The 25,195-nt window shown below is 36.9% G+C and overlaps 2 protein-coding genes and 1 pseudogene across 3 annotated transcripts; all 3 read right to left on the bottom strand.

Moving 5' to 3' along the window:
• Positions 1-10,069: 10,069 nt before the first annotated feature.
• LOC126602990 (uncharacterized) lies at positions 10,070-10,516 on the bottom strand. The gene has a single exon (XM_050269773.1). The coding sequence runs from the start codon at positions 10,514-10,516 to the stop codon at positions 10,070-10,072; it is 447 nt and encodes a 148-aa protein (XP_050125730.1).
• A 5,581-nt stretch (positions 10,517-16,097) lies between these two features.
• LOC126603593 (pathogenesis-related thaumatin-like protein 3.5) lies at positions 16,098-18,663 on the bottom strand. 2 transcript variants are annotated; one of them, XM_050270500.1, is made up of 4 exons: positions 17,997-18,663; positions 16,920-17,580; positions 16,552-16,632; positions 16,098-16,433 (listed from the first exon to the last, which is right to left on the bottom strand). In XM_050270500.1, the coding sequence occupies exons 1-4, from the start codon at positions 18,055-18,057 to the stop codon at positions 16,265-16,267; spliced, it is 972 nt and encodes a 323-aa protein (XP_050126457.1). In that variant the 5' UTR covers positions 18,058-18,663; the 3' UTR covers positions 16,098-16,264. The 2 variants fall into 2 exon arrangements, with proteins under 2 accessions (XP_050126457.1, XP_050126458.1); XM_050270501.1 differs by lacking the exon at positions 16,552-16,632 and having other exon boundaries at positions 17,997-18,660.
• Positions 18,664-21,798: 3,135 nt separating this feature from the next.
• Positions 21,799-21,905, bottom strand: LOC126606092 (small nucleolar RNA R71; annotated as a pseudogene).
• Positions 21,906-25,195: the final 3,290 nt, after the last annotated feature.

The raw sequence follows: 25,195 nt of genomic DNA, 5'->3' as shown, positions 1-25,195 counted from the left end.
TGCACGGAGTGGGACATACTATTAAGAGTCAGGGCGGTTCGGTGGAGCCTTGCCCTCATGTCTTTAGTTTCTTTTCGCTTTGATGTGTGAGGTGGTCGTTGAGAAGTTCAAGTGAGAAAATGAAGAAGTTAATGCATGACGCCTCCACTCAGGACAAGCGCGACACTTGAGGTACGGTAGTGCCTGGTGTGTATGAGACGCCTCGTTTCCCCTATGTCCATCATTGCACGACGTGACCTGCTGACAATTAAATAGGGGGCATGCATGTCGTTTATGGCTATTGATTTATTAAGTGAGCGGCTACGTGTGTTGTCATACCTTTCCGCGAACTGTCGTGCGCGCCCGTGGAAGGGCCATCAAGATGGGTATTTAAGCCACACCTATTATTTTTCCCTTTTAATTTCAGCTTTCAAAATTCAAACCCTTCTTCCCCCTAAGCATTCTGGGTTCCTTGAAATTCTTTGTTCAAAACTTTCGATGTTTTGCCTCTGTTTCTCTTGGCCGTCATAGATTCTTGCACATTTGCATTAGCCTGTGCCGCATTAGACCCGGAGGCTGCTATCGGCTAAGATCCAAAATTCATTCCTCTCATGCCTGCACATACCAACAATGATGATGACTTAGTGCGCTTCTACGATGCCAAACATGATGTGCTTGGGGATTGTCATCTGGAGTTAGAGAGAAAAGGAACCGGTATTCACGTTGATTTGCCGAAATCTTTGGATCCTACTTGAACCAACATTCGTACTCACTCATAGTACTTGAGTCTAGGGTTCATGTTTTCCTTGTCTAGCTTTCTGAATGAGGTATTAGTATTCTACCGTCTACGATGAGACAACTAGAGAAACTAGCTAACATGAACCTACCCCGCAAATAACACACGTTGCCCCAAAAATGACATGTTCAATGAAAATGAATAAATTATTGAAATATAATTATTTATTTTTTCAATTTTAATTTTAATTTCATATTGGTTCTTACTTGAATATGGCCTAGTAGATAATCTAAAATAAAAGATGGCCCTTTGAAACAGGAGGTCTTCGTTTGCTGGATAGTGCGGCGATAAGCAAAGTTAAAAAAGCTACGGTGTCTTTATAACAGAAAAATATAGAAAACTTCATATCAGCTATGAACCCCTTCTTGATAATAATTGAGTTGCCCAACATAAACATTTAGATCATAAACCCAAGAATATATGGGACGGACAACTCCTTTCTTTCTGCCCACAGATAAACTATAGCAATAAAAAAGACTTAGTTAGAATAATATTGCAAATTCTGGAAGAAGTCATAATTATGTGGCAAAGAAACGAAGTCCAAGTCAATGAATTCTTGAACATATCAGTTTGGAAGTAAATGTCGGAATTTTGACAAGAAAATATTTTCTGAACTGTATTTTTTGAAAAGTGCGACTCTTGTTTTATGAACTCACTTTTACTCATTAATGGAAGGTTCATCAAGCTTTTTTCCAAAGCACTTTCAACTCTTGGTGCTCATGTTACAAAGGTTTTATTTTAGCTTGAACATGGCTTCTCCTTCAAAGGTGGACAATGAATGGATGTGGAGAGGCAAACTTACCTAATATCCCACATCCGGAGTGGCAACTGTTGTAGAGTTGGCATCTCGAGTTGCTTGTTTCTCTATAGAGTTAAGAAGTAAATGTTTAGTTTATAGTTGATAACAACAAATCTTAAAGTTGTAAAATTAATTTTTCATAGTTCAAGTGCATGTCTTCTTATGTCAAACGAAATGAAGCTTGAAACCCCTCGTTAAAAGTAAATAGAGTGTTATGTAAGAAAATGATGAAGCTTTTTACCTCCCAATACTTTACGTTTCATGCATTTTTCATTTGAAAGAAATCCCAAATTAGAGATAGTATTTTTAATAGATTGTGCTCGTTTTATGTTCGGTCAGGCCAACCCATTGTACATCTATAAGTATATATTTAAAGAAACAAAAATCTGAAACCCAATATGGATTTCATATTAACCATTTACACCAATTCTCTAACCCGTTGGTTTGTCTTCTTTTGTTAGTAACTACGTGCTTATTTTATATTTGGGTCGGGCCAACCCATTGTACATTGATAATCTTGAAAGAAACTAAAATCATAAAACCAATATTCTATTCATACAAACCATTTACACCAATTCCCACTACTACCGGATAAATAAACTACACAAGACTAACTTATGGATTAATGTTGGTTTATATCGTGTCATTGTGCATCTATAATAGATAGGGGTCTAAATTTTCCATTTGAAAAGAAAACCAATTAGAGATAGTACTTTTAACAAATCGTGCTCGTTTTATGTTCAGGTCGAGCCAACCCATTGTGCATCTATAAGTACATATGAGTATAATATATTGACGAGAAGAAATCAAATTTAAATACTTCATTGACTAAAAATTAAAATGAGTTTAATTACACTTAGCAAGTAGTTTGGAACAATACATGCAATACCACAAGATAAAGAATGTCAAGACTGGGCCAACTGTGATGAGACAATTGGAGAAACTGGTCGGTGTGAACCAACCCTGCAAATACAGCAAGTTGCCCCAAAAATGGCATGTTCAATGAAAATTAATTAATTGTTGAAATATAATTATTTGTTCTTCAATTTTAATTTTAATTTCATATGGGTACTTACTCGAATACGGCCTAGCAGATAATTCAAAATGAAAGACGACCTTTTGAAATGGGAGGTTTTTATTTGCTGGAGAGTGCGGATATAAGTAGAGCAAAGAAAGCTACGATGTCTTTATAACATAAAAACACAGTGAACTTCATATCAACTCTGAACCCACTCTTGATAATAATTGAGTTGCCCCAGATAAATACTTGGGGTCATAAACCCAAGAATGTATGGGACAACTCCTTTCATTCTTCCCACCGATAAACTATACCTAGGGGTGGAAAAAAAATACCGAATATCCCAAACCAAACTGAAAAATTCCCGAAACAGAATAAAAAAAATACCAATCCAAAAATCCCAAAAATTTTGGTACCAAATACCGAGCCGATCCTGAAATTTCGGTACAGGAATCGATCTCAAGTTTTTATTCTTTCGGTAATCCCGAACAGAACCAAAATAAAAAATATATATTATTTAATTTTTAAATATATATTTGAAATTGTAACAGCCGTCGGATTCAATCGTTGAATATAAATCAAACCTACTCAGAAGTCTCACTTTTTCTCTTCGTCTCTCGACACTCACACTCATTCTCTCTCACCTCAGACTCAAATATGTCGCTTGAATCCCGAATCTACCCACACCAGTTCTCATTCCTCAGTCCTTAGTCCTCACTCATCACTTGTGAATCCATCGCCAGAATCGCGACTTCACCCACGGTCCATACCACCAGAATCTGGCTCCTGAATCGAGCTCTCAGTCTCAGCCTGCACTCCTCCTCACTACACAAGGTAAAAAATTCCTGCAATAAACTCAACCAAAGTTCATACAGATTGTTTGATTCCAAATTCGATTAGGGATTTTGAATTTGGGTTTCTGAATTAGGAATTTCTGAAATTAAGGTTTCTGAATTAGGGCTTTCGGAATTAGGGATCTTGAATAGAGTCTCATGCTAAAACGACAAGTTGTTGTTCTGGAGCAAAAGGATTGTGTACATTTACAGACTCTAAATGAACCAAGAACCAAATTTTACACAATATTGATCAAATTAAATTTTGAGCTTTGATTTTCTTGTCATCCAATTCAAATACACTGCCTTATGCTTGAAGTTTTCGTCAAACACTAGGAAGAGTAGTAGACTCCACATTACCCTCTGTTTCCGGAGATCCTCACAAGTTTAGACCTAATATATGTTTACTTGTTTTCCGTCATATATGACAATTGCAGTATTAGTTATGTTCCTGTGCTAAGATGAGACTGTGGATGTTCATCAGGATCATATTATAACCTGATCAAATTGGGTCTCATCAAATGCTACTTGGATTTGCGTAAAATAAGGGCAGCTGCACAGGCCAAGGAGGGTGGAGAGGTTGATAAGCATCAAGTTTGATTTTGTCTTCTTGTTTTTTCTGCTTCAATTTTTTTTCTAGTTATCTATCTTATTGTTAACATCTCTTAACTACTCCCTATATAAACAATACGGTATAAAAACCGAATTCATAAAGCTTCTCTACATTCATAGGGTGTTGTTATTGCATTTTGTTTACTCTATTTGTAACATTAGAATGTTTTAATGACAATAGTATTTCTTATTTTTCTTAAAAAGTTTTTTTTTCTTACTAAAAATAATATATACACAAGTTGCAATAGTTGCTTTGATATTTGAAGTACAAAGAAATGCTAGGTCAGAAGCGAGAAAGGAAAGCACACAAGCAAGAACTGCAGGTATTGTGGCAATACAGTCAATGTGTTAATTTGCATTTGTATGCCAACCTTGACATGCTATTATTTCATTGACCTCGTGAGAATATAGAATTTTTATTCAATTACATTTTTACCCTCTTTTAAACAAACGACCTCCAATCCTTTTCAAATTGAAAATGCTAAAGGAGTTGAAAGAAAATGGTAACTCTTTATTCTGGTATTGAACTTCATTTATTTTGAAACTTTGGTTTGTAACTAATTTTTTTTGCTTTTGGGTTTGTTACTTCATTTATTTTGAAACTTTGGTTTGTAATTAATTTTTTTGCTTTTGGATTTGTTACTTAATTTATTTTTGTTGCATGCATGTGTAGTAGAATATATTTGAAGAACAATTCATAATTTTGCATTTCGACTAGGCTATAAATCTATGATTGCATTTCAATTAGAACAATTCATAAGGCTAAATTTTATTTTGAAAAAGCCCAATATGTCAATTTCAGCCCAAAAGCCCAAAAGTATTTTGGGATTCCCGATTTGTCCCGAAATCCCGAAGTTATTTTGGAATTCCCGAAAATTTGGTTTGGGATCGGTCTTGAAATTGGGATTCCTAAAAACTTCGGTTTGGGAATTGGGACAAGGTTTTTGGTTCAGTAAGTCATAATTATGTGGCAGAGAAACGAAGTCCAAGTCGATGAATTCTTGAACATATTAGTTTAAAAGTAATATGTTGGAATTTTGATAAGAAAATATTTTCTGATTTCTGTTTTGTGAAAAGTTTGACTCTTGTTTTCTGAACTCTCTTTCACTCACTAATGAAGGTTCAACAACCTCTTTTTGAAAGCACTTTAAACAATTGGTGCTTATGTCACAATCTTCTATTTTAGCATGAACATGGCTTGTGCTTCAAAGTTGGACAATGAATGGATACTTACCTAACATGCGGGAACATCTGGAGTGGCAAATGTTGTAGAGTTGGCATCTCGAGTTGCTTGTTTCTCTATAAAATTAACAAATAAATGTTTAGTTTATAGTTGATAACAAGAGTCTTAAAGTCCTAAAATTAATATTTCATAGTTCAAGTGCATGCCTTGTTACGTCAAAGCTCGAAACCTCCCGTTAAAAGTAAAAAAAGTGTTATGTAAGAAAATGATGCAGCTTTTTACCTCCCACTACTTTAAGTTTTATGCATTTTTCATTTGAAAGAAATCCAAATTAGAGATAGTACTTTTAAGAAATTGTGCTCGTTTTATGTATGGTCGGGCCAACCCGTTGTACATCTATAAGTATATATTTAAAGAAACAAAAATTAGAAATTCAATGTGGATTTCATATTAACCATTTACACTATATCTCTAACCCATTGATTTGTCTACTTTTGTTAGTAACTTTGTGCTCATTTTATATTTGGGTCGGGCAAACCCATTGTACATTTATAATATTAAAAGAAACTAAAATTAAAAACCCAATTTTTTTCATACATACCATTTACACCAATTCTCTAAGCAGATTCAGTCATACTTGCCTACCACTACCGGATAAATAAAAGGAAAACTAATGAAAAGGACTTGAAAACTTTGAGTTTTAATGATAAGGACAAAATAAAGGGTAAAGTGAATAGTACCAGGATTGACTTTTTAGTGTAAAAATGTGGTTTTTCGTTAAAATGAACAGTACCGGGTGCTTTTCGTTAAAGTTCCCATAAATAAACTGCGCAAGACTAACCTATTGATTAAGGTTGGTTTATATCGTGTTATTGTGCATCTATAATAGAGAGTACCCTTGTCTATGTTTTCCATTTGAAAAATAAAAAAAAAAACCAATTAGAGATAGTGCTTTTAACAGATCGTGCTCGTTTTATTTTCGGGTCGAGCCAACCCATTGGGCATTTGTAAGTACATATGGGTATAGTATACTGATGAGAAGAAATCAAATTTAAATACTTCCTTAGCTAAAAATTAAAAATGAATTTAATTACACTTAGCGGGTAGTTTGGAACATACCCGCGATACCACGAGATAAAGGATGTCATGGCCGGGCCAACTACAATTAGACAATTGGAGAAACTGGCTGGCATGAACCAACCTTGCAAATACCGCAAGTTGACCTAGAAATGGCATATTCAATGAAAATTAATTGATTGTTGAAATATAATTATTTTTTCTTCAATTTTAATTTTAATTTCATATAGGTACTTACTCGAATATGGCCTAGCAGATAATTCAAAATAAAAGACGGCCTTTTGAAACGGGTGGCCTTTGTTTGCTGGAGAGTGCAGCTATAAGCTGAGCAAAGAAAGCTACGGTGTCTTTATAACATAAAAACACAATTAACTTCATATCAGCTTTGAACCCTTTCTTGATAATAATTGAATTGTCCCGGATAAACACTTGGATCATAAACCTATGAATATAGGGGACAACTCCCTGCATTCTTCCTGCCGATAAAACTATACCAACAAAAAATATTTAGTTAGAACAATATTGTAAATTCTTGAAGAAGTTATAATTATGTGGCCGAGAAACGAATTCTAAGTCTATGAATTCTTGATCATATTAGTTTAGAAGTAATATGTTGGCATTTTGACAAGAAAATATTTATTGAACTCTATTTTTTTAAGAGTTCGACTCTTGTTTTCTAAACATTCTTTCGCTCACTAATGAAAGGTTTAGTTAAGCTCTTTTTCAAAGCACTTCGAACTCTTGGTTCTTACGTCACAAGCTTTTATTTTAGCATGAACATGGCTTGTTCTTCAAAGTCGGACAATGAATAGTGGAGAGGCAAACTTACCTAATATGCGAGAACATCCAGAGTGACAACTGTTGTAAAGTTGACATCTCGAGTTGTTTGTTTCTCTGCATAATTAACAAATAAATGTTCAGTTTATAGTTGATAACAAGAGATCTTAAAGTCCTAGAATTAATATTTCATAGTTCAAGTGCATGCCTTCTTACGTCAAATGAAATGAAGCTTGAAATCCCCAGTTAAAAGTAAACAAAATGTTATGCAAGAAAAGGATGTAGCTTTTTACTTCCCACTACTTTAAGTTTTATGCATTTTCCATTTGAAAGAAATCCCAAATTAGAGATTGCATTTTTAATAGATTGTGCTCGTTTTATGTTCGGGTCGGGCCAACTGTTGTACATCTATAAGCATATATTTGAAGAAACAAAAATCTGAAACCCAATGTGAATTTCATATTAGCTATTTACAACAATTCCCTAACCCGTTGATTTGTCTCCTTTTGTTAGTACCTTCGTGCTCATTTTATGTTTGGGTTGGACCAACCCATTGTACATTATAATATTTAAAGACACTAAAATTAGAAAACCAATATGCATTTCATACAAACCATTTACACCAATCTCTAATTAGATTCTATCCTACTCGCATATTCATATTGGATAAATAAACTACACAAGACTAACCGTTGGATTAAGGTTGGTTTATATCGTTTTATTGTGCACCTATAATAGATAGTACCCTTGTCTATGTTTTCCATTTGAAGAAAACACCAATTAGAGATAGTACTTTTTAACTGATTGTGCTCGTTTTATGTTCGGGTTGGCCTAACCCATTGTGCATCTATAAGTACTTATGGGCATAGTATATTGATGAGAAGAAATCAAATTTTAATACTTCCTTTACTAAAAATTAAAATGAGTTTAATTACACTTAGCGGGTAGTTTGGAACAATACCTATGATACCACTGATGAGACGACTAGAGAAACTGGCCAGTGTGAACCTACCCCGCAAATATCGCAAGTTGCCCCAAAAATGGCATGTTCAATGAAAATGAATTAATTATTGATATATAATTATTTTTTCTTCAATTTTAATTTTAATTTCATATGTACTTACTCGAATACAACCAAGCATATAATTCAAAATAAAAGATGGCTTTTTGAAAAGGGAGGATTTCGTTTGCTAGAGGGTGCATTTCAATGATTGCCTTTATCTAGTCTAGATTGGCCTGGATACCCTTCTGAGTCACCAAATATCTAAGAAATTTTCCATTTTTGACATCGAAGATGCACTTCTCCGAATTAAGTTTCATCTGGTACTTTTATAACTGGTCAAATGGTTTCACTAAGTCAGCTAGATGATCTCTCTTCCGCCTGCTTGTCACCACTATGTCATCAACATATACCTTCATGGTCGTGCCAATGTTCTCATTGAAAACTCAGCTCACCAACCTTTGATAAATAGTGCATGCGTTATTCAAACCAAATGGCATCACCTTGCAGAAATAAGTGCCCTTATCATCCACGAAAGAGGTCTTCTCCATATCGGGCTCGTCCATGGTTCTTCTTCTTCTGAATGATTGGTTTGAAATTTGGATCTGCATGTAGTTTGTGGAAAAGCACTCTGGTATCGATTCCAAGCATATCTTCTGCCGAGTAAACAAAAATGTCTCTGTTTTCTTGCAAAAATTTGGTGAGAAGCTATTTCTCTCACGTTAAGATTTTGGCTTTGATCTTGGCCTTCTGCTTTGGCCTCTCCAAATCGAGAATTACATACTATGTGTCTTCGCCGGCCTTTGACTCTGGCATACAATCGTCTTGGGAGTCGAGGTCAATGTCAAATTCCTTGAAGGCTTGAATCTCGCCCCCAGGCTTTGATTGCAATGAGAGGTTGGTAGTTGGAGTGGCCACCTCAGCTAGACCGACTCTCCTAATAAAATTAAAATTGGAGACTACATAAAAGCGGGCCCTGACTTGATCTCCTGATTCCTTCCACTCTGGTAGGGGTAAGATCAGATCATTTGATGGTGAATGGAGGGGATGACCCTCATGATATGTATCCAGTTCCAACCAATGATTACATTAAGCAGAGATAAACCGTCGAGGACGTTGAAGTTGATGATGAGGCTGAAGAGGTTCGCCACAACAGGCAGTTTATCGGTTCACAAGGTTTGGACTAGCATTCCCTTAAAGGCCATTGGAATGGATCTGAACTTGGTGATGTCGTTAAGCAGCCACATTCACTCTATTGTATCTTTGAAGAGAAAATTGACTCTGGCCCCTCCATCTACCAGGATATTATTCACCTACGCATGAGCAATTTGCAAAGTAACAACAAGGGTATCATCATGAGGGCAACAACCTCTTCCAAGTCTCGATCCAAGAACATCAGACTGTTACCATCGATTGGGAATTGTTTGTTAATGAAGGTGACCATCTTCAGTTTTTTGCATGCAATCCTTTGCTCCTTACTCGTGGACACTACATATTCTTGAGCTCTGTAAATGTAGTTTATATAGAGAGTAGGTATCTTTGCATGCCCATTCTCCTTATCGTCCTTGTTCCCCGAAGCCGTCGTAAAGTCATCGTTTTGCCTGTCTTCCTTCGCCTTCTTGGCTACGAATTCCCAACGATGACCATGAACGAGCAAATCCTTAAGAAATTCCTTATAGTCGCAGTAATTCCTTATAGTTTGGCCACTGGCCTTATGGTAGTTGTAGTATTCTTTTGTGTGGGGATTTAGATTCAGTAGTAGGTGCGGCTTTTTAAAGAAAGGCTTGTCTCATATTTCATTTAGGACATTTTGTGAGGGAGGTGTTTAATTTGGTATAGGATGGGGGTAGAAGAAAATCTCCTGAGGCTCTATTCAGGGTTCTACTCGAGGATCTAACCGGTTTACCAATCTTGGTTGTCTTTGCTTGCCCCACTGTGCTCTTGTCGAGGCTCATTCGCCCTTCATTCCGTTGCACGTGGCTCCATGGTGGAATCCTACTTAAGTGATTTTCCATTCTTTATGTACTCTTTGTCCCTTGGGACTATATCCTTTGCCTTGTCGAAGCACTCTACCAAGGTGATATATTCATATTTGGGCTTATGTAGCTTCCTGCTAAGCTCAAACTTTATGAGGAGTCCATTCTTGAATGATGTGGCGACCATATTGTTATTCGGCCTATTAACTTCTGCAAATTCAGTGCGGAATTGTTTGATGTACTTCCTAAGGCTTTCATCATTTATTTGGTGGATCAGGAACAAGGTATATGTCCCACATTTCACCTCCTTGTATGCAAAGAAAGCCTTCATGAACTCGTCACTCAGGGTTTTAAAGTCCATAATGGACCCAGATGGAAGGCCAGCATACCACTTCATCGAATTCCCTTCGAGCGTGAAAGGGAACGTTTTATATATTAATGAGTCATTGTGGTTGTACAGGGCCATCACATTCTTGTACGACATAATATGGCTGGAAATGTTTGAGTCTTCCTTGAAACATTTCAACCTCTATTGCGTGAACTTATTTGCTGGAAGCTCCCACGCCAGGTTATCAGAGAGAGGGTTTCCCTTATAGTGCGATTATGTTCTGCCCTATGAGCACACTTGGCTGGGACCTCCAAGATCAAAATTAAGTCACCTAGGATTACTAAAGATGACTTTTGTCTAGCTCTTTGAACCACGTGACTGCATAGTAGGTGGTTGCGGGGGCTACTCTTGTTCAAGGAGGTGTTTCCGAAGGCGTGGGAGTAAGAGTAGTCTCTTTCATGGTATTTAGGTAAACCATACCAATGACATAGATATCGGTGGTTTCGCGATCTAGCCGAGACTCTAATCGCAATAACACCTTACAATGTTGTAGATAAGGCCGCATGGTTGCGTCGTAGGTTCTTCATGTCATTGCTCATCCTCTTCAACATCTAACGAATGGGGTCCATTAGCATGGACAATGTAGGCGGAGGTGGTGGCGGAGCATGACCTTTCTCGGCAAACATCAGGGGTACATTTTTAGCAATAATTGCCTTCATCGCAGGACGGGTTGCATTTATTTTAGGGAAGTCTAGGTCATATGAAGGGTCAGGATGATCGGCAATGAGTGGGGGTAAAGTTGTTTACGGGGGAATATGAATTTGAACTTTAATTGAAAGCACTAAACTATTAGAGCGATTTTTGGGCAGCTACAGTGGTTCCAACCTACATAGACCAAAGACAAGCAATAAGTTCTCGGCGTAACCACTCCGATGGCCAAGTCAGATTGTTACAGTATAGGTAGAAAAAGTGTTTTATGGCTCGAAGTGCCTAACCTTTTGTGCAGAGTCGATTCACTTATTCATAGGCCTTAAGGAGATGGTACGAGTTGTCTGTCACTTCCCTAAGTCATTAGAGGAAGTGGGGGTAGGTGGCAGAGCATGTTTTCTCAGACATGTTGTCTATTAGAGCAACTCCACCCTTGGTGGTTGCTCAAGGGACAGGCGAAGGGAAAGGGCCCGAGGGCTGATGGATAGGGCTCCAGCGTTGGGTAGCCCGAGTGAAGGTGGGAACCCGAAGGCCAGGCCCGTGGAGGATTGCCAGCCCTGCAGCCCGAGGTGGGTGTGACGTCAGGCCTGGCGTTGGTCCTTTTTTTATTTTTTTGTGTCAGGCGCGTGCCCCTCACTCGCGAGTGGGGGCACGTCAGCCAACAACTTTACAGGGCATGGGGCTCACGTGCCAGTTTCAGCATGTGACTGTTGGGAAGCCACGTGGCTTCCCACGGTCCGTTCAATCTTAACGGCTCTTTAATATGGGTCGTCCGATTTGAAAATGTAATATAAAAAAAACTGATTTAAGATCAACCGTTCGATCTGAGATCCATGGTAGATATTAATCAGCTTTATAAATTAAAAAAAAAAGTTTTAAAATTAAGAAAAGTTACCTTTGTGACACGTGGCACAATCCAAAGTGTTGGAATTTATTTTTTTTTTAAATCCAAAGGCAGAGATTAATTATTTGAATAAAAAAAATTTAAAATTGTAAAAAATCTGAAAAAAAATTCTGAAAATTTAAAAAAAATGTTTCTACTTTTCTATAAATACCTTCTCATTATCATCTACCTTACACCACAATTTCATATGTTCTTAACTAATTTCAATCACATTCCTATCTTTCTCTCAAAGTTTCATATGATTAGGTTGTAGATAGTGCCATGTGGCATGCCGTCATTCGTTAAAAATCTGATCGAAATCTATCCTAAAAGATTCTAAAAAGATAATGACACGTGGCACGATGACATTGTATAAAAATCTTATCGAAATCCATCACCAATAATTATCTTTTCGAATAATGACACGTGGCGCAACGAGAACGATTTAAAATCTGATCGAAATCTATCCTCAAAGATTCTGAAAAGATAACGACATGTGGCATGATGACATTGGATAAAAATCTTATCAAAATCTATGACCAATAATAGTCGTTTTGGGTAAATGACACGTGCCGCAACGAGAACGATTTAAAATATCTTATCCGAAATTACAAATAAATTTATTTAGTTTTATTTTGTAAAAAAAAAAATTAATCATATTTTATTGCATATTGCCAAGGCTATTCAAGTGCAACGGTGGAGATGCAAAAGGCAGTTATTGTTCACATGGTAGATTGAATAGTGGATTGTCTGGGGGGAGAGCTCCAAGGGTGGAGTTGCTCTTAGAGCAGAGTTGCATGCTCTCTGCACGGCATAGGCAGTCTTGCTTGCCATACCAATCAGCCTGACCTGACGTCTCGCAATTAAGGGGAAGCAATGCCTAGATTAGACAAGAAAGCCTCTGAGTCAGGGCAATTGACATGGACAATGTCGTGGAATGACCACTCCAAACATAGTGGTCTCACTTCGCAGGTTGAGTGAACATACATGTATATGTCGAGAACCACCTAATTGCTTTATCCCTTGATATAATAGGGGTGTATAATGTTGCTTCTACTCTGGGCCTTAGCCAGTGGAGTGGCCTTGAGTATTCACTGTTCTAGTAAGGTGGGAATCATGGTCCCACATTGTCACTTAACGAACTAAAAAACAAAATTTTGTTGTTAGATTGAGCATCGAGGTAATACCGCGTTGTATTTGTGAGTTATTATGGATTAAACATGCAATGACAAAATTGAGGTTTAAGCTTAAAAACTCATGTTATTGTATCTGATATGATATAAAATAGGAAATTTAAGTTGTTCACAATCTGATTCAACATGATTGAACTAAACACATTGAAATGGTTTGGGACTTAGGTTTGAGTTTATTATACCCAACTGGACCAAAGATCCAAACCCATGACCCATATTCTTATTTAACAACTGATAGGATACTAATACTGAATTCATGGGATTCAAACTTGAGTTCAAATGGTAGAGCACATTGCTCTAGCCATTATGGCTAAACTTAGGTCTTTTATGACTTATCATTTTTAATTAATGAACAACTGTCATCTATGAGATTTCTACATAGAACCCCTTTTGAAGAAGTGGTAGTTGGCAAGCATAAGTTGACTTTATTTATTTGAAGGACTTAGTACTAGTTTGGGACAGACCTGGCATTCGTGTCGTGTTTTTCGTGTTCATGTCGTTTTCGTGTCATATCCGATATCTTAACGGGTCGTGTCGTGTAACACCCGTTAAAATAAACGGGTAAAATGACCCGATCGAAATCGACCCGATAATATTAACAGGTAATATGACCCGATCCGTTACCCGTTAAGGAAAATATATTTTAAACCAATAAATAATCAAATGAAAAACATAATACTAAATAAGTATATACATACCATATTGTCACATCCAAAACATAAAAACACATTTTTCTTTTAAGTTTATTTTTGCTTACCTAAATTGATCAAATGGTAAAATTGGAAAATATTGGAATAGAGGAGGTTTCGTCCTAAAAAATTCTAATAATGTAAGTGAAATAGAATCCAACGGTGCAGATTTACTTTCATTTATCTTACGGCTGTTATTTAGTAAAGTCTTTAATAGTTTTTTCATTAATGTAGAAGTGTAACAAATATATAAACGCTCGTAATGACAAGCTTTACAACTTTCATGAAGAGCTTAACTTCGAAATTCGCCACTATAATCATATAAATCATAGATCAAAATTTAACCGTTGATTATTGTTTACATTTACGCTTCATTGTTCTCATCAAATTTTGTTTTTTCAGATTTTCTTTTTTGAAAACATGATCTATTAGAGGATGCAGGAAGATGAACGGTTTGGATCGTTGATATTATATTCAGAGTTTTACGATTAGTGAATATCAAAACATGATATCAAAGATCTGAACCGTTCATCTTCTTACATCCGCCAGATGATCATGTTTTCAAAAAAGAAAATTAAAAAAATGAAATTCAGTAAGAAGAATAAAACGTAAATGACAATCGACGGTTAAATATAAATTTAAGGTTTATGGATTATAATGTTGGATTTCGAAGCTGATCCATTCATGAAAGTTGTGAAGCTTGTCACTATGAGTGATTGTATATATATATATATATATATATATATATATATATATATATTTTACATTTTTTACACTTCTACAATAATTATTATTAATTTTATTCATTTTGCCCTCAAATAAAAACATTATTCATGAGAGTTTGGAGGGCTTTAAAAATCTAAATGATAATGTAAGTGTAACCATTATCTACTCGTGGAGGAATAATGATGAATCACAAGTGTTTATATATTCTTTCACATTTTTCATACTTGTATGTATGTCTTTTTAGTTCTTGTCTATACAAATATTATACTAGTTTATTTTAATTTTGAACAACAACATGTTAAGTAAAATATATCATAGTAATGATAATAAAGAACCCTTATAATAAAAATATATAATGAATAAAACTTTTTTTTTAAACTTATATAGAATAATAATACAAAACTATATATTTAATATAGAATATATTGTATATATTAATATGACTATTGTATTTTATAATAAATCTTTTAGTAATTAAACTTTAAAATTATCAAAATAATTTTTTTTTTAACAGATCGAAACGAATTACCCAAGTATATTAGAAACCGTCGGTGGTCTAGTTTGGGAGTGCTTAAATTCTTTTAAAAGCATGTCTGAAAAAATGCTGGGCTGTATTATATCTTTGGTAAGCAAAAAATTCTTGTTTTTTCACAATTAAGGCCCTTTCTTTCTGCTCGCCGCCTCCTCCAAGCTCCTGCTTGCTACCTCATGAGACCGAAATCCTTTGCTTAGATGACTAGAGTGAGAGAGTGCACATAGAAGCGGGTATGGCTGCTGATTGGGAAAGACAGATCGAGATGCTTGCACCAATGGTAAATTGCGATGGGCACGCCAATGTGGTGGCTGCGAGTTGTGGAAGTGGGTTAGGGCCATTAGGCGAGGGTAGGAGCTGGGCTGGGTGGTGGTTGGGTTGTCTGGTCACGATGGCGGTTTGGATGGGTTGTCCGGCAGTTTGGATGGATAGTCTGGTCGTGGTGGTTGTTTGGATGGGTGGTCTGGTCGTGGAGGGGGTTTGAATGGGCGGGGTGGGTCTGCTTGGAATTAATTTTAATTTTATGTTTTAGTTTTTTTCTTCAGATTTTATGTTTTATAATATATTTCCAAATTTATATTAGTTTACCGAAAAATAAAATTAAAATCAATGTCCTTTTGGTTATTCATGATTCACGATGAGCCCACCAACTTCATGGTGCCTACGGTTAAAAACCACCGACATGCCAAGATCCAAATTCGGACCCTACGAAAGCAAGCTAGTCCCAGGGCTCGCAGGGGTTCTCGTGTAATTGAGCCTCCACCTCTTCCCGGACCTTCAACCCTTCTAACTGTCTTAGTTATTGCAAATTTATAAAAAAATTTACCAAACACTTGAACATTATTTTTCTATTCACAACACTTTTACAAAGTATATTTTACGAAAATATTTTTTTACAAAAAACGTAGCAATACCAAACTAGACCTAATAACTCAACCTTATACCTTGTTTATTATGATGTTGAAGATGAGAGTGGAGACAAGCAAAGTTTGTGTAAAGAAACTGCATTCAAATATATTCTCTTTGAAAAGAAAAGAATAAAATGAACAACTTCACTTGTACAACCAACCAGCATGGTGCATGGAAAATACTCTGAAATAAAGTTTTTCTTTTGAAGTGCTGCTTCTAAGTTCAAAAGGGATGTAAAATACACCTCTAAACTTGGAGAGGAAAAATACTATTTTTTAAAAAATTAATCCATAAATTAATCATCATTAACAATCCAAGCATCACAGCCCACCATCTCAATGACTTTAAACCTACTGATCCAGATACATTAGGACACGGAATCTTGTGGTGGCGATATGTGCACATCGGTTGCTTCCTGCATATGACAACAATAAAAGTGAATAACTTACACCACAAGGGAAAAAAAATCAGATACAAAATGCTAAAACATTGATCAATTTTTATTTGCAAAGCGCGCAGCATCAAGAGCGCACCTCAATGACTTTAAACCTACTGATCCAGATACATTAGGACACGGAATCTTGTGGTGGCGATATGTGCACATCGGTTGCTTCCTGCATATGACAACAATAAAAGTGAATAACTTACACCACAAGGGAAAAAAAATCAGATACAAAATGCTAAAACATTGATCAATTTTTATTTGCAAAGCGCGCAGCATCAAGAGCGCACATATATTTGGCAAGAAAACATTACCGAAGATACAAATACATGAACAAGAATCAAATTTCAATGTTCAAAATCTTTTCTTATTTCAACCCTCGATTATATAATCACTGCATCCAAATCCCAAAGAGAGATTTAAAACAGTTTTTGTGCATGTAATTAGCTGATGACAAACCTGGTTGAGCAGAAAGCGATGACGTAATCTGTGCCCGAGCAAGTAAAGATACTGGTCGGATCATCATAAGCATAACTGTAGGCAGTAGGGCATGCTTCTTTGAACTTCTTGGAATAATATGTGGGTTTACACACCGCAGCATTGCCATAACGCCCTCGGCAGCAGTACTCATCTGTGTTGAACACGTCACACGCGCTTCTGCATCCAATATTCTTCCCATTTGCCTCGACAGCTAGCTCTTTCGGGCAATTCGGTCTCAGGTCCGTGTCACAACCAGATACACTGCAATTTCCCGTACCATTTAGAGGTGTCACAACCAACGGCAGGTTGAACCCGTCAACAAGGCTCACATCATAAAAGTCTTGCTTGGCCAATGTGAATTCAGCGAGTGTTGCTGGGGGCTTTGCTGAGGCTCCACACTGGTGGGTGCTGCCACAGCCGGTCTGGCACGAGCCATTGCCATTTTTGTCAAAGTTGCAGCCTGTTCGACCCCATATCCTGCCAGACCAGCTAACTGGGGCAGTGAACAGGATTGACTGGCCCGGTTTTAGCACAAAACTACCAGCAGTGAAGTTGTCCGCAGGAATCACTGCAGGCCAGACTGTCTCTTTGCAATTGTTTACAATGGTGAAAGTTCTAGCAGATTCGGATAACTTTGGTCCTGCAAACATCCAAGAAACCAATAGCTCTAAAATTTGACATGAAATATTGGTGCACAAATTAACTAAAAGGGTTGTTAATTTTTTCCACCCTTAATTTAATCCAAGGATGTGACAGATTAATATTTTGAATTTTGATCATATTGATTTGAGCATGTTTACAAAAGGACCGATACTACATTCTAGTCAATGCCATTATCCACACAAACTGTGAAAGAAACATAAACCAGAAAAATTGATATGATCAAGAAATAGGATAATGCTAGGGAGACCAAAATTTTAAACCAAATTTACAAACCAAATGATGCGTCACCAATAGGAAATAAGCATGTCCATCAACATTAAGTAAAATCCAATCATCAACATCCACATCATTTGGTTTAGAAATTTGGTATCCCTAGCATTACACAGGTAATACCTGAAAGAAACATAACAACTGGTAAAAGTGGTAACATTAACAGATTGAAATGTTTTTCCATTTTTCTTACTTCCTCTGCCTATCAATCGATCTTTGTTCTTTCTAACTTGAGGTCGATGAAATTACATGAAGAATTGTGCAAAGAAAGTTTGACAATATGCACATATAAAGGAAGAGGGTGGAGAAGAATACGTGTGGAGAAAGCACTAGTAAACCAAAGCAGTAGTAATACATGGATTCTTTTTGGCAATGTTAGCGAATCTGATTCCTTCCCTAATCCCTTCCTGCAAGTTTGTTAAGGTTCCCTACCACTGTTTCTACTTTTTCCCACATCAAAGCTTAATAAAAATCCCCGTTTGCAGAAACTATCCACTCCTTTTTTCTTTTTAATTATTACCAGGGTAACTAGCAACAGCTGTCATGCCAGCATTTCAACCAATCCAATTTTTATTAAAAGCGAGGTACGCTTTCTGTTACTCGTAAGGTCTAGAGTGGTTAAACATAAAATACATTCATGTTGAACTAATGTTATGAAGACTAATTCTACGGAGAGAAGGTTGGTAGGGTAAATCTATATAGTGCGTCTAAATTGCTGATAAGGAATTTAGGATACAAAATTATACAATAGCAAAAACATAAATGGAGAACAGAAAAGAGAAATAAAGGTAAAGCATTGGCAGACCTGCACTTTGCTGAGGATCGATTCCAACACCATCTGCACAAAAGTGAGAAGAAATAAACAACAAAATTTCAACACCGAAGGCAGTGATATCCTGAAAATTAAGAGGTCTTGCAGAGCCCACTGTATAAGTATAAAATCTACACTGTCTTCCAAGATACTGTATCATCTTTCCTTTCTTAATATTCTTCCCTATGATATTGACATACATTTACTTTTGTTATTATCAATTTCTTCTAATTTCTGTTTTGATCTCTTAGGATATGGGAATCATATAGTAATTAAGCTAACAAAGCAAAGCTTGTTGTCCTCAAAGGGAAAAGGACTGAGATACCGTTACGTGGTGGCAATGAAGAAAAATTATGAACTGTTCAAACATTCTATAGAAATTCTAAAGTGCACTTATGTAAAGTCGCTCTATACATTCCCTAAATTCAAAATTCGATCTTTATTCGAGTTTATACCACTTATGCTCTAGATGAATTATAAATTCGAGTTGTCAATAAAAAAGACCACAAGATATAATCTTCATAAGCGTATTGCAATCTCATACCTCGGATATGAAAAATGGGATGCCCACTTACCAAAAACCAAAAACCCTAATTCGATTCCGATCAATGCCCTAAACCCCACAAACAATCAATCGAAATTTGCGGTCACACATAAATCATCAATTCGGAAAGTCACAGACTTCACGAGACAACCGAAATGTACAGCAACATGCAAAAGCCCAGAAATCGAATTACCGTTGGTGATGGTTGATCACTCATATATTTCATGCATTTATACCATCAATTTCTAAAATCTTTGTGATGTTTTTGTGTCAAAATTGTAGCATTTTATCTTACCTTGTGTTAATGTGCAGTTAATTTTGTTTTAGGATCAAAGAAATAAAAAAAGAAAACAAAAGAAATAAAATAAGCAAAGGGGAGTGCAGCACTGGCAGGAAGAAAAAGAAAAGAAAAAATATTTATATAATAAGAGGAGACTGACAGAAGCAGAAACCAGAGGACAGAGGCTCCGCAGCGCAGCAGAGCATAGAAGCAGAGACTGAGGGGAGAAGAGACTGACGGGAAGAGACTGGCGCAGGGAAGTCAGAAGCAACGGAGAGCTCGTCTTGTTAAAACGGGTGTTTTCTTTCTTGTTATTTCTTATGAATAATTTCTTATGTATGAAAATAATTATGTGTAACTAATTTATTATGCTAGAGTGAGGCCATGAGCCGCAACATGAATACGTAGTTTTATTTTTCAATTGCTTAAGTGTTGTTACATGTTTGCTTTGATATTTTCAATCACTGAATTAAACTATCTATGTACCTTGATGCTTGATCACCATTAGGATGCTTAGAAAAGTTATCGGATGCAATTTTGAACGAATGTCACGTTAAAATTGGTTGTGCTTCTTGTGATTGAGACTTATACTCTCCTAAGGTAAATATCATGCTCTTAGGGATTATATGGTTTAACAAAAGGATTTTCACCAAGATTAATGAATCACTCATGTTTATATTTAATCCAAATGTCATGGATAAGTTGCATGTAGTGGTATGCGTTTTAGCTTGAATGTCACAAGTAAAATATACACAAGGAAAATCCAACCTTCAAAGCATGTGTGTTTTCAATTATTTAAGCAATTGGAAGAGCTACATAGGAGTGTTGTTGGTAAAGGTTGAACTCTAGCGTATTGTCAATTTATTTTTCTTCAGTCATTTATTTTATCTTAAATTTCCGTATTTACTTGTTTTGTTTAAGTTGAATCATTATTCTTATAAATCAATTCCCATTTTAGATATTTGTTTAAGTCACATCCAGTAATATTTAGTTTCGTCAAATTAGTGTAATTCTTAGAATTAAATAAGTTAAATACACAAAAACTCGTAAATTGTTTATATCAGTCCCTGAGGAGATCGACCTTGCTTGAGCCATTCTATACTACAAACACTTGTTCTCTTGCAAGAATTTTCTATGGTTTAACCTCTTGTTTTACAAGTGGTAAAATCGCTATCAAGAAATTGGCGCCGTTGCCGGGGACTGTGCCAACAGTTCCCGAGCTTTTGTGTTTATTTTTCTTATACTTATGTTTGTGTCTTATTTTTATTAATCATTAAAAATAAAAAAATAAAAAAATAAAAAAAAAATTATTTAAGAATCCTTCTTGATTAACTTTGGTACCGTAATATTGCTGTATATTTGCGTTAGAAATCTGTTTATGTATCCCTTTCACAAATTTCTGTTTTAAATCACGTATTATTAATTTAAAAAAAAAATTATTATTTAAATTTAAAAAAAAAAAAACAGTAATTAATTTAGTTGAGTTTTGATCTTTGATTAAGTATAGTGGATGTGTGGTGTGAGATTTTTTGTCTTCGTTTAATTAACTAGTGGTTGCCAATTTGCATAAATTGTGTTTTTAATTCATCTAGGTTTATTTACTTTCTTTTTCTTTTCGTTGTTTAGTTAGTTTCTGTTAAGTTTTATTTTATTTTACTTTTATTTTTATTGTGGCTTAATATTTTTGTTGTTTGATCAGGTGTAGTATATGGTGATTGGAACAAGGTCCAAAAATCAAGTGCTTATTCCTTACGACCCTGAACCAGAGAGAAGTGCACGGAAGTTAGCTCGAGAAAAATATTTAGCACAAAATTCCAACCTTGGTGATACTTTTCTTAAGGATTTGTTCCGTGATCTTGAGAGCAGCACATCTATTTTCCAACCTTTGACACTAGTTGCACACATGGCCCTAGCCTTACCTGCAGCAGGTCAACCTTTAAGGAATTCATTGGCGGCGAGAATCAATGCAGTGCCAAGGTGCATTATATATCCAGATGTGGAAGATGGGACATCATTTGAAATCAAACCTCACATCCTCAACATATTGCCATCCTTTCATGGGTTGCCAAACAGTGATCCCAACATGCATTTGGTTGATTTTATTGAGGCATGTGACAACACCATAATCAGAGGTTTCTCTTCTGAAACTATCAAGTTACGTTTGTTCCCATTCTCTTTGAAGGACAAAGCCAAGGCGTGGCTGCATTTTCTGCCTGCCAATAGCATTACAACATGGACAAAATTGCAAGAAAAATTTCTCAATAAATTTTTTCCTTCTTCCAAGACGCTTGCACTCAAGAAAGAGATATTGGCTTTCGCTCAAAAGCCGAACGAGTCTTTCCATGAAGCTTGGGAACGGTATAATGAGATGTACACAAAATGTCCTCATGCTGGGTTTGATTCTAACCTTCAAATGAACATATTTTATGATGGTCTCAATGCCACCACCAAGAGTCACGTGAATGCATCTGCTGGAGGGTCATTAATGTCAAAATCAGCAAGGGAAGCATTTGAGTTATTTGATATGATGGCTTCTGAATCCCAACAATGGACAGAAGAACAAACACAAAAAAGGGGAGTTTTTAAGATTTCTCAGAGTTCTTCTAATGTTTCTGCTCAAATTGCTAAAATGGAAAAGAATTTTAATGCCAAATTTGCTGCCTTAATGCAGGTCTCTTCCATGCCCAATGCCCAAGAAGCGTGCATCATTTGTAGTGCAACAACTCATGACATCACTCAATGCCCCAACAAGGATAGCTACCCTGAGCTTGTGCAAGATCATGTGAATATGGTGAATAATTTCATTAGACCCAGAAGTGACCCTTATTCCAATACATATAATCCTGGGTGGAAGAACCATCCCAATCTCAGTTGGGGTGGCAACCAACAGCCACATCAATACCAACAGTCTTACCAATCAACTAGTGAGACTAAGAAACCATCTCTTGAAGACCAAATGTCACAGCTAGCTCAACATATGTCTGCTCTCTCTAATACCACCAACAGTTTTGTCCAATCCACACAAACTAGCATTCAGAATCTCACGGCATCAGTGGGGAATTTGGAGACTCAAGTTGGACAGCTTGCTACCATGTTCAATGAAAGAGAGAAAGGAAAGTTCCCAAGCCAATCTGAGCAAAATCCAAGAGGGATGGAGCATTGCAAAGTAATACGGACATTGAAAAGTGGCAAAAGCTATGACAACAGAGAAGTGGTGCACCATGAAGCCGAAGTGGAAGAAGAAGAATTTACTGAAAGTGCACCATTAGCTGCAAAGTCTCGATCAGAGGCTATTTCTGAAGCAGGTATTCCAGATCCTAGTGCAAGTGACAAAGTGCAATCTCGACGCAACTCTGATGCAAACAAGGAAAAAGGCCTTGGTATTTTATTTGCACCTTCTGACAAGCCACCATACAAGCCACCTTTGCCATTTCCACAAAGACAGCAACAACGTTCCAAGGATCAACAATGCATTGAATTCATGAAGACGTTGGCTAAGGTTCAAATTAATTTGCCTCTATTAGATGCTATTAAACAGATCCCATCATATGCCAAATTTCTGAAGGAGCTATGTTCTAAAAAGAAAAAGTTCTCGGAATATGAGAAGGTGATTTTAACTGAGCAATGCAGTGCTGTCCTCTTACATAAGCTACCACCCAAGAAGAAAGATCCGGGGAGTTTTACTATCTCTTGTACTATTGGTAGTCTTGATTTTCATAAAGTATTGATTGATTTAGGAGCAAGTGTTAACCTTATGCCTTATTCTGTTTTTCAAAAATTAGGTGAAGGAGAACTCAAGCCCACATCTGTGAGTCTTCAATTGGCAGATAGGTCCGTGACATATCCTTTGGGTATTCTGGAAAATGTGATTATTAAAGTGGATAAATTCTATCTCCCAGCTGATTTCATTGTACTTGACATGGAGGAAGACAAGGAAGTGCCTCTCATTTTAGGCCGACCGTTCATGGCCACCGCCCGGACACTTATTGATGTGGAAGCAGGTACTTTAACCCTAAGAATGCAAGGAGAATCAGTTGTATTCAAACTCTTTGAAGCTGTCAAGCGTCCTTTCGAACATGAAGAGTGTTTTCGTGTTGATGTTTTGGATGGGATTGTGCATGCAAACTTTGCCTCACGATCATATAATGATAAGCTGTTAACTTGCCTCACCAACCATGATGCTACTTTATCTATGGAAGAAAATGTGGTGGACGTCATTGCTGCATTAGATAATGCACCAATTCATAATCCAAAGTGGCGACATGTTTATGAAAGCTTTGGAGTGCCTAAGCAGCCTCTTTTTCCTTCAAGTGAGCAAGCTCCAAAGTTAGAGCTCAAGCTACTGCCTAGCCACCTCAAGTCTGCTCATCTCAGGGTGAATGAGACATTGCCTGTTATTATTGCTGTTGATCTTAATGACACGAAGGAAGACAAATTACTAAGAGTTCTTCGCAAGTATCAAGATGCTCTGGGGTGGATACTTGCTGACATAAAAGGCATTAGTCCAGCTTTGTGCATGCATAGGATTTTTATGGAGGCTGGGACTAAGCCAACTGTTGAAGCTCAAAGACGTCTAAATCCGATCATGAAGGAAGTTGTAAGAGTTGAGGTGATGAAGTTACTCGATGCTGGTATCATTTATCCAATCTCGGATAGCAAATGGGTGAGCCCGACTCAGGTGGTTCCAAAGAAAACTGGTATTACTGTGGTGAAGAATGTGAGATCTTTCTTGGGAGCACTCACACTAGAATTTACACCATTGCCGGATCACTTCAAGTATCACCTTCCATTCGAAGATCACTTCCATGCCATGGAACCTAGGGGAGTGTAACTGGAGGCATCGTCCGGCTGCAAGACGTTAAAGAAAGCGCTTCTTGGGAGGCAACCCAAGCTTTCTATCTTTCATCTTTATTTTGAATAATTTTAAATTTTCTTGTTCTGTTTTTCTCTTGTTTTTTTGGTTTTTGTGTTTAAGTCCTACTTGTGTTCCTTTATGGAGGTAATGATTTTGCAATATCTACCACAACTTCTTGCAACATTTTTTTTTCATTCATAAAAAAAAAAGGGAAAGGAACATTGAGCAGATAAATAAAAAAAAAAAAAAGCTTCGAAGGAGAAGCTTTCACATAGGCTGCGAAGGAGGAGCTTCAGTAGTCGGCGGAGCCTCAGCAGTCGGCGGGGCCACAGAAGGAGGAGGCATCAGAGGTTGATCATTTGGAGCTTCACTACGCGGTACAGCCCCAGAAGTCGAAGGCAAATGCTGTTGGAACAAGCCCACAAACCGCTGATGATCAAGTAAAATCTGACCATCAGATTCCTGCATCTGGTCGATTTTCCTCTTCATGTTTGTGGCATAGTTGTGTGTGAGCTTGTGCAGCTGTTTATTCTCATGCTTGAGCCCTCTAATCTCCTGCTTGAGACTCATCACTTCAGCCGCCAACGATTCAACTTGACGGGTTCGGGCAAATAGGCGTTGGGCCATGTTGGACACGGAACCTGCACACTGCACACTGAGAGCCAGAGACTCCTTAACAGCCAATTCATCAGACCGTTTTGCAAGCAGTCTGTTATCTCTAGGAGTGACAAGGTTTCGGGCCACCACCGCAGCTGCCATATCATTCTTCATCACCGAATCCCCAACGGTAAGGGGGCCAGTAGGGGATATGAAAGATGGCCGCCATATGTTG

Source organism: Malus sylvestris, chromosome 15 (genome assembly GCF_916048215.2).
Source record: "Malus sylvestris chromosome 15, drMalSylv7.2, whole genome shotgun sequence".
In the NCBI taxonomy this organism is placed as follows: Eukaryota; Viridiplantae; Streptophyta; class Magnoliopsida; order Rosales; family Rosaceae; genus Malus; species Malus sylvestris.
Note: the sequence above shows the minus strand (reverse complement) of the source record. Positions and strands in the feature narration are given on the sequence as shown.